This window comes from Xenopus laevis, chromosome 4S (assembly GCF_017654675.1).
Source record: "Xenopus laevis strain J_2021 chromosome 4S, Xenopus_laevis_v10.1, whole genome shotgun sequence".
In the NCBI taxonomy this organism is placed as follows: Eukaryota; Metazoa; Chordata; class Amphibia; order Anura; family Pipidae; genus Xenopus; species Xenopus laevis.
In genome coordinates this window covers 116942494-116956102 of record NC_054378.1, presented here as the reverse complement: position 1 = coordinate 116956102, position 13609 = coordinate 116942494, and the positions used below count along the sequence as shown (strand labels likewise).

At 40.9% G+C, this 13609-nt stretch overlaps 1 protein-coding gene across 2 annotated transcripts in view; it reads left to right on the top strand.

The window, feature by feature from the left end:
* The window catches only part of XB5969698.S (provisional ortholog of laminin subunit beta 4 S homeolog), a 98803-nt gene that overhangs the window by 82707 nt on the left and 2487 nt on the right, over positions 1 to 13609 (top strand). For both annotated transcript variants that reach the window (XM_041561747.1, XM_018261427.2), the window contains 7 exons: positions 189 to 430; positions 1749 to 1952; positions 2862 to 3006; positions 3193 to 3400; positions 5531 to 5672; positions 10947 to 11123; positions 13099 to 13255. In XM_041561747.1, coding sequence (XP_041417681.1) covers positions 189 to 430; positions 1749 to 1952; positions 2862 to 3006; positions 3193 to 3400; positions 5531 to 5672; positions 10947 to 11123; positions 13099 to 13255 — 1275 coding nt within the window. The remainder of the gene's footprint in view (positions 1 to 188; positions 431 to 1748; positions 1953 to 2861; positions 3007 to 3192; positions 3401 to 5530; positions 5673 to 10946; positions 11124 to 13098; positions 13256 to 13609) is intronic.

The window sequence follows — 13609 nt, the reverse complement described above, 5'->3', positions numbered from 1 at the left end:
CTTACCCCTACACTCATTTTGGTACCACTATCCTTACTAGCAGTGCGGTTCCTTATTACCACCAAAGTAATAACAAGCAGGGGATGTTACTGCTGTAGGGCCCAGGCTGGTGGGAAAGTAAATAACATACAGTATATGCTGAGTTTGCATTAGGCTTCTTGTACATTTAACAATACTGTTCTTCCTAGAATCGTACAACAGTATTGTGAAGTCGTATTTAGAATCCACAGAAGCAGAGAAGATGGCCAATGGCTCCGTTTATGGTCCGGGAAGCCCAGTTTTCCAGTCCCAGCAAACACGGGAAGAAACAGAGCGGCTTCTGAAGGAAAAATTCGACACCTACAAAAGGAACATGACGGCTCAGAGGAGCTCATTGAAGGAGCTGCAAAAGAAGGTTCAGAGACTCAATGTTTCTAAAATCAATGAGAAGGTAATTATTACATGATGTTAGTTCTCAAGAGCTCTGTTTGTAAATGACAGTTGACAGAAGCGGTGTTTGCTAATATTTCTCATTAAGCCATTGAAAACATACATACGTAGGTATGCCAAATTTCATGTATTTGATTTGAATTCTGATCAAAATGAACTTCAGATATTGTGCTATAAATGGACATAATTTAGCACCTATGTTTTAAAACAGAGCCCAAATAATTGTAATAGGATAGGCAATACATAGATATCTGGGTCTAGCACAGTATCAGCCTCCATGTATAAAAATTTGCACAGAAATATATAGGCAGACCTAGAAATATATATAATATTAATAGGCAGATGGCAATATTCCGTAAAAATTGCATTTTATGTTTATCATTTTATTCTAAGAATAATCAACACTGGGTAACTGGGTAAAATCAAACTTCTAATTGGTTGCCATGAGATACCAGGAAAACTTTAGAGATCATTTATGACCATAGCCACCATTGTGATGGCACAAAAATGGCAGTAAAGGTATTTGCTTTTAAAGACTCTTCTTGCTCTTCCATAAAGTTGTGCTAGGCACCATTGCATCCATCCCACCTCCTCTTAATCACTCCTAGGTGCACCTATTGACACAAGGGGTCTACAGCCATCTATAGGTTGATGGGAAATAAGAGGGTCCAATCTATGGGCTAGGTACCAGAAATGATCCCCAATCTGGAAAACTCCAGGTTCACCAAGATTCGGGAGTAACACTTGAAAAACACGGCACTGTGGGTAAAAAAATATGGCATCCGAAGTTACATATTTGGGGTTATTTAGTCCGAAAGTTCAAAAAATTCTAGTTGTTTTCACTATAACATTTTTAGTAGAAAAAAACCTTAAATTTCTCGGAATTTAATAAACCCCCAAGGGCGCGGACAAAAAAGTCTGAATAAAAAAGTACTCCAACTCAGATTTGCCAAATTCCTTTAGAAGTCAATCAGAAAAGTCCCAAAGATATCCTGATCTGCGCTGGGTTTATTGCAATAATCTGAAAATGTTGTGTTTTTTTTGGCAAAAATCTGAAGAAATCTGAGTTTTCGGACGTCAAATCTGAAAAATTAGCATGATTCAAATTTTTTCACGATTTAAAGTTTTTTCCCCGTACATGAAATTTTTGGAAAAATGGATTGATAAAAATCTGTGCAGATATACTCGGAAAAAGGAAAATTACCCAGTGATTTCAGTTGTGCCTGTGGCTATTCAGTCTACTGACGTTACAAGTCATGGTCCAATTATCATGATCATAATCCTCCTCACCTTTTGTATTTTGGTTATTTCCTTGGAAGATTTGTGGGGCCCCCGGAGACCAGGAATGTAAGGACTCACCATGTGGGGGAGCAAATTGTAGAGATGAAGATGGAAAGAGAAAATGTGGAGGAGAGAACTGTAACGGAGCTCTGCCAATTTCTACAAAGGCCCTTATCACAGCACAGAACATTACCCAGGAGCTAGAAAACATGGGCAACAGGCTGAAAGACATTGCTCAGAAGGTATTGAACGTCTCCACTACTGTTTATCATCATTTGTTGGAGAACATAAAAAATATATGTGTGTGTGAGTGTGTGTTTAGTTGTGTGTTCTAATTCTCCCCATTGTCCCACATGTTCCTGGGGCAAAGAAAACACCTTCATTGTTCAACTCAAGACAAACCCCATGTCTAGAATAATATAATTCAATCAGGGGTTCATAATTAGAAGTTGTTTGCATGGGACTCTTCTAATTCTGAGGATAACCAGGGCCACTTTAATAAATGCAGGAACCCAACATCAGTCATTTCCTCTGCAATATCTTGAATTAAGCATCACCTGTTTATTTATATTTGCCTTATTTTGATCCTTATCATAAGAGCTGAGGCCCCTGCCATTTCTAGCTCGGTCCCACCAGTGGAATCTTATCCCTGGACCCTATGAAATGATTGTCCATTGAAAGGACATTAAAAGAAAAACTCTCCGATTGCGCTCCACCAACCTAAGGGCCAGGGCACACGCTGCTATGCTAGTCGCCCAGCTTTTTCTTAGGGTGACTAATCTCTCCAAACTGCCGTCCCGACGGCTAGAATGTAAATCGCCAGCGGGATGGCAGTTGGATCGCTTCGGCTTTCCGAAGTCACCCAAAGTTTCCTCGGGGGCAACTTCAGGCGACTTTGGAAACAAGTCGCTCTGAGTGCCATCCTGCCGGCAATTTCGATTCTAGATTTCGATTCTAGCTGGCGGGAAGGCAGTTTGGGGAGATTAGTCGCACTTAGGAAGAAGCAATTGGACGCTGGGCGACTAATCTCCCAAAATAGCAGCGTGCGCCCTTACCACCTGCCTGGAAGACACATACAGTACTTTATAGTCCATGGCTGGGATATAAAGGGAACTATTTTAATTTGAGCTTTTTTGTCACCTTTGTTTCAGATACAAGATATCCAGGGAATTGCTGAAGAGGCCAAGGTCCAGACAGAGGGCACACTGGCCAACGCCAAAGAATCCAAGCGCCGTATGGAGGATTCAACAGAAAAGCTGCGGGAATTCATTAAGCAGATTAAAGATTTTCTAACTGGTGAGAGGCACCTTTTGCTATTGTACCAAAGTCGAGAATTGAAACACCCTCCAAAACGCAAGGGAGGCACCATGGTGCAATAATTAGCCCCTGAGGGGGTACCGTTATTTGCATATTGCTACCCATCTCTCTAGATTGAAGGCCAGTCCTCATGTTTAACTCTTTACGTGTAATTCATTCTTGTAGAAGAGGGTGCTGAACCAGAAAGCATTGAGTTAGTGGCTCGACAAGTCTTGAACATCTCTCTGCCGGCCGGCCCTGGGGACATTACTGCACTGGTGAATGAGATCAAAGAAAGTATTGGAAATCTTAGCTGCACCGATGAGCTCCTGACCAACACCTCTGAAATCTTGGCCACCGCCAAAAACCTGCAAAAACAAGCCAAGGAGGCACAGTAAGTTTTCCGAAGTCAGGTCAGAAGAAACAGAAAGGGGTGGCACTGCTATTATACAGGTAAAGGGAAAGGAATTGTGGGGTTTGGAGGATGCAGGCTGAGGAAAGATGGCTGTTGATACAAAGTAACATTAGTCAGTCTGCTGAGCAAAGTAGTCAGACAGATCAGCACGAGAGCAGGGGGCTAGGCTTAGGGAACTGTCAGAAACCATTAAAAATCATGAAAAGTCTGCATATTTTTTAATTGATGTATATTGCAAAGTTGATTGAAATTATGATTACTTTTCAAAAAGCTTAAGTTATGTTTTTGTGGAGTTCCCCTTTAATATTATCACAAAGGTCAGTTTCATGTATATAACATCCAGAAGACACGGCAGGATAAATGCAGCAGCAATTTCTAATATAATGCCCGCAGAACACATGGGGGCAAATTTACTAAAGGGCGAAGTAAGCCAAAATTCGTTACCTTACCGATTTACTAACGGGTGCTGGCTTAAATTCGCTATTGAAGTGGACCTACTCTAGCGCTTCTTCACACCCTTACGCCAGACGAAGTTGCGCTATGGCGAAGGTATAGGGATTGCTTAAAAAAAAAGTTTACATTTCCCAAAAAACGTTGGCGTCTTTTACTTTTTAAAGGGTGATAGGCTGAAAAAGATTGTAAATTTTTTGGGGGGTACCCTCCTTCCCCCCTACATTTCCTAACATATGGCACCTAAACTATACACTGGGCACATGTATAGGGCAAAATAACAACTCTATTTTATTTTATGAAGCTTTCCCAGGCTTGTGTAGTGTAATGTATTTGCTGCTACAGATACGTCCATTGTACTTTAACTTGGCGTCGTATGCAAATTAGGCATCGCTAGCGTAACTTCGCTTTGCTTGACAAATTAACGGTAGCGCAACTTCGCTACCTTTGTCCTCCCTGAGTGCAACTTCAGATTTTAGAGCATTAGCAGCACCCTGTCGAAGTGCGGCGAAGGTGTCGCTAGCGTATTTTTGACGCTTAGGGGCAGATTCACTAACTTCGAGTGAAGGATTCGAATGAAAAAAATTCGAATTTCAAAGTATTTTTTGGGTACTTCGACCATCGAATTGGTTAAATTCGTTCGAATTCGAACGAAATCGAACGATTCGAAGTAAAAATCGTTCAACTATTCGACCATTCGATAGTCGAAGTACTTTCCCTTTAAAAAAAACTTCGACCCCCTACTTCGGCAGATAAAACCTACCGAAGTCAATGTTAGCCTATGGGGAAGGTCCCCATAGGCTTGCTAAACTTTTTTTGATCGAAGGATATTCATTCGATCGTTTGATTAAAATCCTTCGAATCGTTGGATCGAACGAAAAATCCTTTGATCGTTCGATCGAACGTTTAGCGCTAAATCCTTCGACTTCGATATTCGAAGTCGAAGGATTTCAATTCGAGGGTCGAATTTTGAAGTATTTTTAACTTCGAATTTCGACCCTTAGTGAATCTGCCCCTTAGTAAATTTGCCCCATGGTGCCTGTAGTAAAATTATTGTACTAGTTACATGTACAATAGCTTAGAACAGCAAGTTAAATGCAGTGCCAGAATACATGGCAGGATTGATTTTGATTTAAGATTTTATGTACAGGTATGGGATATTTAAAAATGATTTCCTTTACTCTGTAATAATAAAACAGTAGCTTGTACTTGATCCCAACTAATATATAATTAATCCTTATTGGAAGCAAAATCAGTATATTGGGTTTATTTAATGTTGACATGATTTTCTAGTAGATTTAAGGCATGAAGATACAAATTACATTAAGATCCTTTATCTGGAAAACCTCAGGTCCTAAACATTGTGGGTAACATATAGATACCTTTATAATGCCCCAGAATATTTGAGAGAACTTCATTGATTTTGGTTTGGGGAGACATATGAAAACCTTCTTTTAAATCCCCCATGGAATCACATGCTTGGAAAGAATCGGCCAGTGCTTATTATGTGCTTTGCGTACAGCTAATTAATATGGAGTAGGTTGGAGGGGAGATTTACTGTAGGTCCCTATTAGAGGTTTACTTTATGGTTAAGGATATTTTGTAAGAAAATGACTTTTTAGTTTGGTTCTTTGACTTGTTTTTATTCCGTATCTACAGGGCCAAGGCGGAGGCTGTGAGTGCAAATATATCTGATGCCCAGGGACTGCTCCAGGAGGCAGAGACCAAAGCAAAATCTGCAGAGAAGGCATTAAAAAAGGCCAAGCAGAGCATTAAAGATGTGAAAAGCAAAGTGGAACAGGTGAGGGGAAACAACACCATAATCCTTTTTCTCTGTAGTAATAAAATAGTACCTTGTACATAATCCCTACTAAAATGCAATTAATCCTGATTGGAAACAAAACCAGCCTATTGGGCTTATTTAATATTTATATGATTTTCTAGTAGACTTGAGGTATGAAGATCCAAAATACAGAAAGATCCGTTATCTGGAATGCTCCAGGTCCCAAGCATTCTGGAAAACAGGTCCCATACCTGTATGGGAATTTGGTCAGTATTCAATGTATCTTTAAAGGGTTAAGTTTCCTTTAAAATATCTTTTAGTATGAGACAGATGGTGCTATTCTGAGACAGTTTGCAATTGGTCTTCATGTTTTAGCTTTTTGTTCAGCAGCTCTTCAGTTTGGAATGTTAGCAGATTTCTGGTTACCAGGGTCTAGTTTACCCTAGCAACCAGGGAATGGTTTGAATGGGAGCTGAATAGGAGAGGCCTAAAAAGAAAGATAAGGAATAAAACGTAACAATAACAATGTAGCCTCACAGAGCAATATGTTGGCTGCTGGGGCAGTGACCCCCATTTAAAAGATGAGAAGAGAAAGTAGAAGGCATGCCATTAAAAAAATGAAGACCTACTGAAAAGCTGCTAACAATAGGACATTCTATAACATACAAGGAGTTAACTATTAATATAGCATTTCCGGGAAAACAAACTGTCACACCTACATGTTTTTGTCTATGATATACTCATCGTGTTTGGATGTCTGTATAAAGACAAATCAGGTGACAGATATGCTTTTCAGGGTGATACAATATGCTAAAACCAATGGCCACCCTTCCCTCTTAAGGTGCTAGTGGAGGTGCAATTTTCACATGGCTGAAATCATACAACAGACAGACGGCACCCCCATTCCTTCAGTCCCAAGGCCTTTAGCTGAAATGTTAGGCCCCTGACTAGATATTGACAATGTTATAGAAGCAATATAGCAAGCGAAATACATATTTAAGCATAAAAGCTTCACCAATGAAGTCACTCACCGAGTTACATAGGTGGCCCAGGTGCTCCTGCCCCAGGCCCTTAGCCCAAGGGAGCGGAAAATCCGTAACTAGATAAATAAAAAAGTTGGAGCAAGGCACTCTGATAGGTCACGCATAGATCAGACCAGAAAATAAAAAGATGAACATTTTATTTATATACGCATCTCTCGCCTAACGCGTTTCGTGTCACTGGGAAATTTAGTCATAGGCCCAGTGACACATAACGAGTTAGGCGAGAGATGCGTATATAAATAAAATGTTCATCTTTTTATTTTCTGGTCTGATCTATGCGTGACCTATCAGAGTGCCTTGCTCCAACTTTTTTGTTTATCTAGTATAGAAGCCAAATAATATAATATATAATATACCCAATTAGTCGGGATTGTCAGACAATGTGCTCTGAATCTTCTTTTATTTAAAACATATGCATCTTATGCAGTAGTCAGAGTAGAGGAGTTTATCTGTTATTCCTGACAATCAGGCTGCTCATGGGATGGGTAGAACATACAGTATTCCTGTAAGTGATGCACATCATCTGTTCATGTGCAAATTTCAAATCCCAGGAGAAGGGAGTAAATGTAAACACAAACCATTCCCCGTATCAAGATTTTCATGTAAATATCAAAGCTCTATATCAGTGATCCCCAACCAGTGGCTCTTAGGAACATGTTGCTCAAAGCAGGTGCTTATTTTTGGATTTCTGACTTGGAGGCAAGTTTTGGGGGCATAAAGACCACATGTACTGCCGAACAGACCCAGCTGTAGTCTGCCAGACCACAAAGAGGCTACTAAATAACCAATCATAGTGTAACAACTCACCTCCCTGGTGGTCTAGTGGTGCGTCGATGAAGCCCGCCACGCCATTGGCGAGGACGCCCGCCACACTGCTCCTCTGTGTCCCCTCAGGTGCCGGTTCCTTGGGGCGTGAGCGGCGCACCTCTGTGGGATTTAAAGGCGTTATGACGCCAGCGCGCATTGGCGCGAAACTCAAACACTATTAAAGGGCAATTCTGTGTGTGAGTCATTGCCCGTTATAAGATCTTGTTTCCTGGTTCTTCTGAGCTTAGAGCTATTCTGATTCCTGTTGTGACCCCTGCCTGGCTTTTGACAATTCTGACCCTGTATCCTGACCCCTGCCTGATATCCGACTTCGCTTACTCTATGGGACAAATTCACTAAGATTTGTAGTTGCGCCAGCGTCCGATTCGACGTGATACACTGCACTTCACCAGGCGTATTTTCACCAGTGCTACGCAAATTCACTAAAATCCGAAGTTGCGCTCAGGGGAAGTGTAAGGTTGCGAAGTTGCGCTAGCGTTAATTCGCCAAGCAAAGTTACGCTAGCGATGCTTAATTTGCATACGGCGCCAAATTGAAGTTAAAATGGAGGTATATGTAGCATCACTACACAAGCCTGGGAAACCTTCAAAACAGCAAATAAAATTTTATTTTGCCCTACACATGTGCCCACTGTATAGTTAAGTTGCCATGAGTTAGGAAATGTAGGGGGGAAGGAGGGGAGCCCCAAAAAAAATTTCAATCTTTTTCAGCCTATCACCCATAAAAAAAGAAAAAACGCGAGCATTTTTTGGGACTTAGAAACATTTTTAACTTTTTTTGAAGCAATCCCTATCTACTCTATTGCACTTCACCTGGTCTGAGGTGGCGAAGGAAGTCTGGCGTAAAAGGTAGCGTTCAGAAAAATTTGCACGTCAGTGAATTTGCGTAGTTACTTCCGTTGCGCAAATTCGCCAGGCGTAAGGGTGCGAAGTAACACTAGCGAATTTACGCCAGCATCGGTAAGTGAATCGGTGAATTAACGAGAATGCGCTACGCTAGCGAATTCACGCTAGCGTTAGGCGCTTCGTCGTTTAGTGAATTTGCCCCCATATCCCTACTGATTGATCTCCTGGTTTGACCCTTGCCTGTCTGACTCTGTTTTGTATTCTTCCTGCCCCGACCCGGCCTGATCTGACTATGATTCTACTTACGCCTTGTACCGTAACCCTCTGCCCAAAAGACTCTGCTTTACAGTTGTGCCCCTTTGCTTGTTCAGAACCCCTCACTTTGCACCTCTCTTTATAAGACCTGGCAGCATCCAATTAGCCGAGGGCTCCTCCCGAGGTAAAAGGCGGGAGCAAGAGCCGAGAACAGGGTGCTTATCATCGGTTCTGAATTTAGGGTGCCGACCGTGACACATAGCCCTTATTTGCTACCGCCTAGAAACATTTCTCGTGCTTGTGTTGCCCCCAGTTTTCTTTATATTTACATGTGGCTCATTGGCAAAAAAGTTTGGGGACCCCTGCTCTATAGCGTGAGCTCTCGTGCTGCAAATAGGTTTATAAAATCCCTTTAGAACTGCAATTTGATAGTTTCCTCTGTCCTATAATTTTTTTAGTCGAGTATTGTCATTTTCATGTATATGTCTATCAAAAAAGTTCCAAAGGTTTGTAATAACACAATTGCATTCTTTATGTAGATATAAATACACATACAATTCCACTTGTGCTGTGATCTCGTAGATTACAATCCTAAAAGGGTCCTTTTATCCTTTTCTTTATTCTCCTTGTTTCCATGGAAACTCAGCTGTATCCTCCAACATGTCCTGCTAATAGTTTCCTCTAAACCACATATCAGAATGCGGTTGGAGGAGAAGCTTAAAATGCTTGGGAAGGGACCCAGCTGATTCATATGAGTCTGGGAAAGCTTGAGAAATGGGCTATTACGGCAGAGATACCCAGGGAAATGGTCTAAGTGACATTAGGAGATGACAGACTATGAATTTGGTGGAAGGATAGTGGGCATTGTAGTTCTACATATATGGAGATACCCTATCCTGACTGTACTGCTGTATTCTGCTTATTAAAATCACATCTTAAACTTAAATAGAATCTGTTAGATAGAAAAACATAATTTTACACTACATACAGAAATATATGTGCTGGGGCAGTTGTATACTGAATGTTGTCATTTTTGTCGGTAGCATACAGTGAACTAGGTCTTATGAACTTTTATATTAAATAAGAAATGTTTGATAGTATTTTGCTTATTTATGTGATAGTGTAATTGGGTCACCTCAATACACCAGCTAAGGGGTAACTATCCGGGTACACCACTCATCAACATACTCATCAACATCATTCACTTGTCAACATATTTTTGGTATCAGAGAGGTTCAGGAGCACTGGGTCACAGTGGGGTAACTAGATGTTCTGGGACTCATAGCAAATTATTTATAAGTTGGCCTATTCCAACAAGATATATTGAAATTGCTCATGAATTAGAGCCTCACTGGGCCCTCTACACTCCTAAGGCCCCTCTGCAACCACAGGTTTTCCTTCCTCTGTAGTTATGCCCCTGCTGGGTCAGCTATATTAGACCAACATTCTCTTACTCCTCCCAACACTTGCTGTTGTATTACAGGTGCAGCCAAATCCATCTGAATTTATAAATAAACTCCGTGCTATTGTAATCTGACATGATAAGAAATTGCCCCCTATTTTATACTCTTATGGCAAGTCTTCATTGTTGCTGTCTGTTAATGAACCTCCGCTTGACAAACCCTAATCACTGCATCAATGTTGAAATGGGGCCACTGGGGCCACCTCCTTGAGGGCTCACCACCCTTATCCACACACAACCCTCCCCCCCTTTGCAAACTGGTGCACATACCTACTTTCTCCTCCTGGGCATTCACACAGTCTTTCTTTTTGACTGATTTACTTTTCCTCTACAATAATAAAATAGCTTGTACTTAAATAATCCATGGGCAAAACAATCCTGTTGATTCAATTTTAACTTTAAATGTTTTTAGAAGCTTTATGGCATGGTCCTCCTTGTTATAAATACAGGCAGAAATCCTCAGCTGCCAAGCTTTGCTGCCAACAGATCATATATTTACATTACTAGTACTACTGATCTTAAAAGCTGTCGATAGCTCTGGCCCCCCTTACATTTCTAACCTGCTTTCTCTTGTCCACTCTTTACTCATCATGATCCTTCCACCACTTCTACCATCGTCTTCATTTCTCCAGAGCTTCTCCATTTCTATGGAGATAATGTCCACCTTATGTTATACTTTGGTCCAAAAAGCCCATCTATCTACTGTATCTCACGATGCTACTTAGGGCCACATACCAAGGTGCAGACCTACAACACTAAACCCATGCCAGTATTATTTCTGTTGGGCTGAGACTGAACTACACATTTATCCAGGACTGGTTTGTTTAATGGCCTGCGCTTGTTCTTGAATTGCTAACAGACCATGAAGACCCTGACTGAAGTTGAGCGGACAGAGATGGACATTATGGAACGAATAGGAAACCTCTCTGAGAAATCTGAAGACTTAATGGATAAGACAGAGTCCAACAGGCAAATTGCCAGCAGTGCAAAGGAAAGAGCCAACTTGGTCCTGTCCTCCACTGGAGAGCTGAGGAAGGTAAGGACTATGTGCACCACTAGGTCTTCAGATTCTAAGATACACCATGATGAAATCAGTAGTGATGGGCGAATTTGCGCCGGAAAATTTGCGAATTTCGCGCGAAATTCCCGAAACGGCGAAAAATTCACGAAACGGCGCCGGCGTCTCGTTTTTGACGCCGGCACCCGTTTTTGACGCCGGCGTCCGTTTTTGCGAGGAAAAAATTTTTGACGCCGGCGCCCGTTTTCCCAACGCCGGCGCCCGTTTTTGACAGCGGCGTCCGTTTTTTAGAGAAAAATTTTTTTGACGCCGGCGAATTTTTGCGGGCGTTTCGCGAATTTATTCGCTGGCGGCGAAAAGTGCAAATTCGCCGCGAATTCGCGCCTGGCGAATAAATTCGCCCATCACTAGAAATCAGTGATACTCCATTACTAGTAAAGACTGCAGGATGGAGTACACTACTGGCCAACAGTAATGTGATGTGAAAACGTTTTTGTAGTGTTTTTATAGTCCTTTTGTTAGTGTTTAAATGTGCCTCCTTGGCTGCTGGGGTCATATTTTTGAGTTAGACCAATGGCCACTCTTGGAGAGCCAAACACAATAAAAAAAATGAGATTTGCCAGATAAAACCTGGTGTAATCCACTGTATATCAATGAGAGGTGCATTTTCAACATTAAGGGGCAGATTTATCAAGGGTCGAAGTGAATTCGAGGGAATTTTCGAAGTAAAAAAATGCGAAATTCAAAGTCATTTTTTGGATACTCCAACCATCGAATAGGATACTACGACTTCAAATTTACTTTGAATTGATTCGAAGTAAAATCGTTCCAATATTCGACCATTCGATAATCGAAGTACTGTCTCTTTAAAAAAAACTTCTACTTCAATAGTTCGCCAAATTAAACCTGCCGCAGTGCTATCTTAGCCTATGGGGACCTTCTAATGCATTTTTCTATGTTTTTTGTAGTCTAAGTAAAATTGCTCGCTGAATGATTAGAACGATTTAATCGTTCGATCGAACGATTTTACTTAGACTGCAAAATGGTCTGATTCGGTAAAAAAAACTTCAACTTCGATATTCGAAGTCGAAGTATAGCCATTCGATGGTCGAATTTTGAAGTATATTTCACTTCGAAATTCGACCTTTGATAAATCTGCCCCTTACTGTATTTTATTTATAAACAATGTTTTAGAAAGAGTGAATGAAACAATGTTATTTTCAATCATAACTATAGCTTTTTTTCGCAAATTAATTAGGGATGCACCGAATCCAGGAATCCTTCTGCCCGCACTGAATCCGAATCCTAATTTGCATATGCAAATTAGGGTCGGGGAGGGAAATTGCATGACTTTATGTCACAAAACAAGGAAGTCAATTTTTTTCCCCTTCCCACATCTAATTTGCATATGCAAATTAGGATTCGGATTTGGTTCGGTATTCGGCTGAATCTTTCACAAAGGATTCGGGGGTTCGGCCGAATCCAAAATATTGGATTCGGTGCATCCCTAAAATTAATAAATCAATTCATAGGGTCGCAATTGTAGCTGAATGTCAGCAGCCTGTGGGGTGGGAGCAGGAATGGCTGGCGGAACAGTTAAAACAACTTCCTATGCCATTTTTCATTATTATTTGTAGGTCTAGTAGCTTTTCTAAGCATTTTACATTTTTCTGGGAATAGAACAAACCCACAAGAAAGAGAATTGAGATTTGTAAAAATGCTCCAATATAGTCTGTGGAAAAGAAGGCACATGGAATTTTTTCCTTTGACTGTCATCCCTACCTCATTTATTATAAAATCTAGTTTGGGTCTTCCTTTTCTCCTTTATAATAAATGGCATAGGGTTATACCCCATAGAAAGTTCTGTGGGCCTGGTCCCCTGTTTCCATGGACCAAGTAGGGAAAATGTAGCCACATGCTTTTCTTTGTAAATATTTTCACATCCACAATATAGTACATTGCTCTGTCTCTCTGTGCTTCTCTTGTCCCGCAGGAAATGGATGATGTTAAAAAGAAGTACGAAGATCTGAAAGGGAAGGTTGGGGGTTTAAACAGCTCCTCCGGCACCGCCATGGACAGGATAGAAAAGATAAAGAAGGAAGCTCAGGCACTGTACAAAAAAGCATCAGACGCCAAGAAGAACCTTACAGGTGAGTGAACACAGGATTATTTATTCAAGTCCAAATACCAAAAAGTTTTTTTGACTATAAAATCTGAATTTTTAGTGAAAAAATAAAAGCGGAATTTTTCGTGATTTATTAAACCCCGAGGATGGAAAAAGTCTGAATCCGAAAATCCGGCATCTCAGACCTGCGTAGGTCTTATATTAGTCAGTGGGAGAAGTCCCGAAGATATCTTTATCTGTGATTGATTTCATGCCAGCTTTTCTAGCGGAAAACCCGAAAAATTTGTACGATTCGAATTTTCAGACGTTTTTTTTTTATTTTGTTCCTGAATTTTACAGGAAAATATTGATAAATAACCCGTGCAGATTTGGTCGGAGT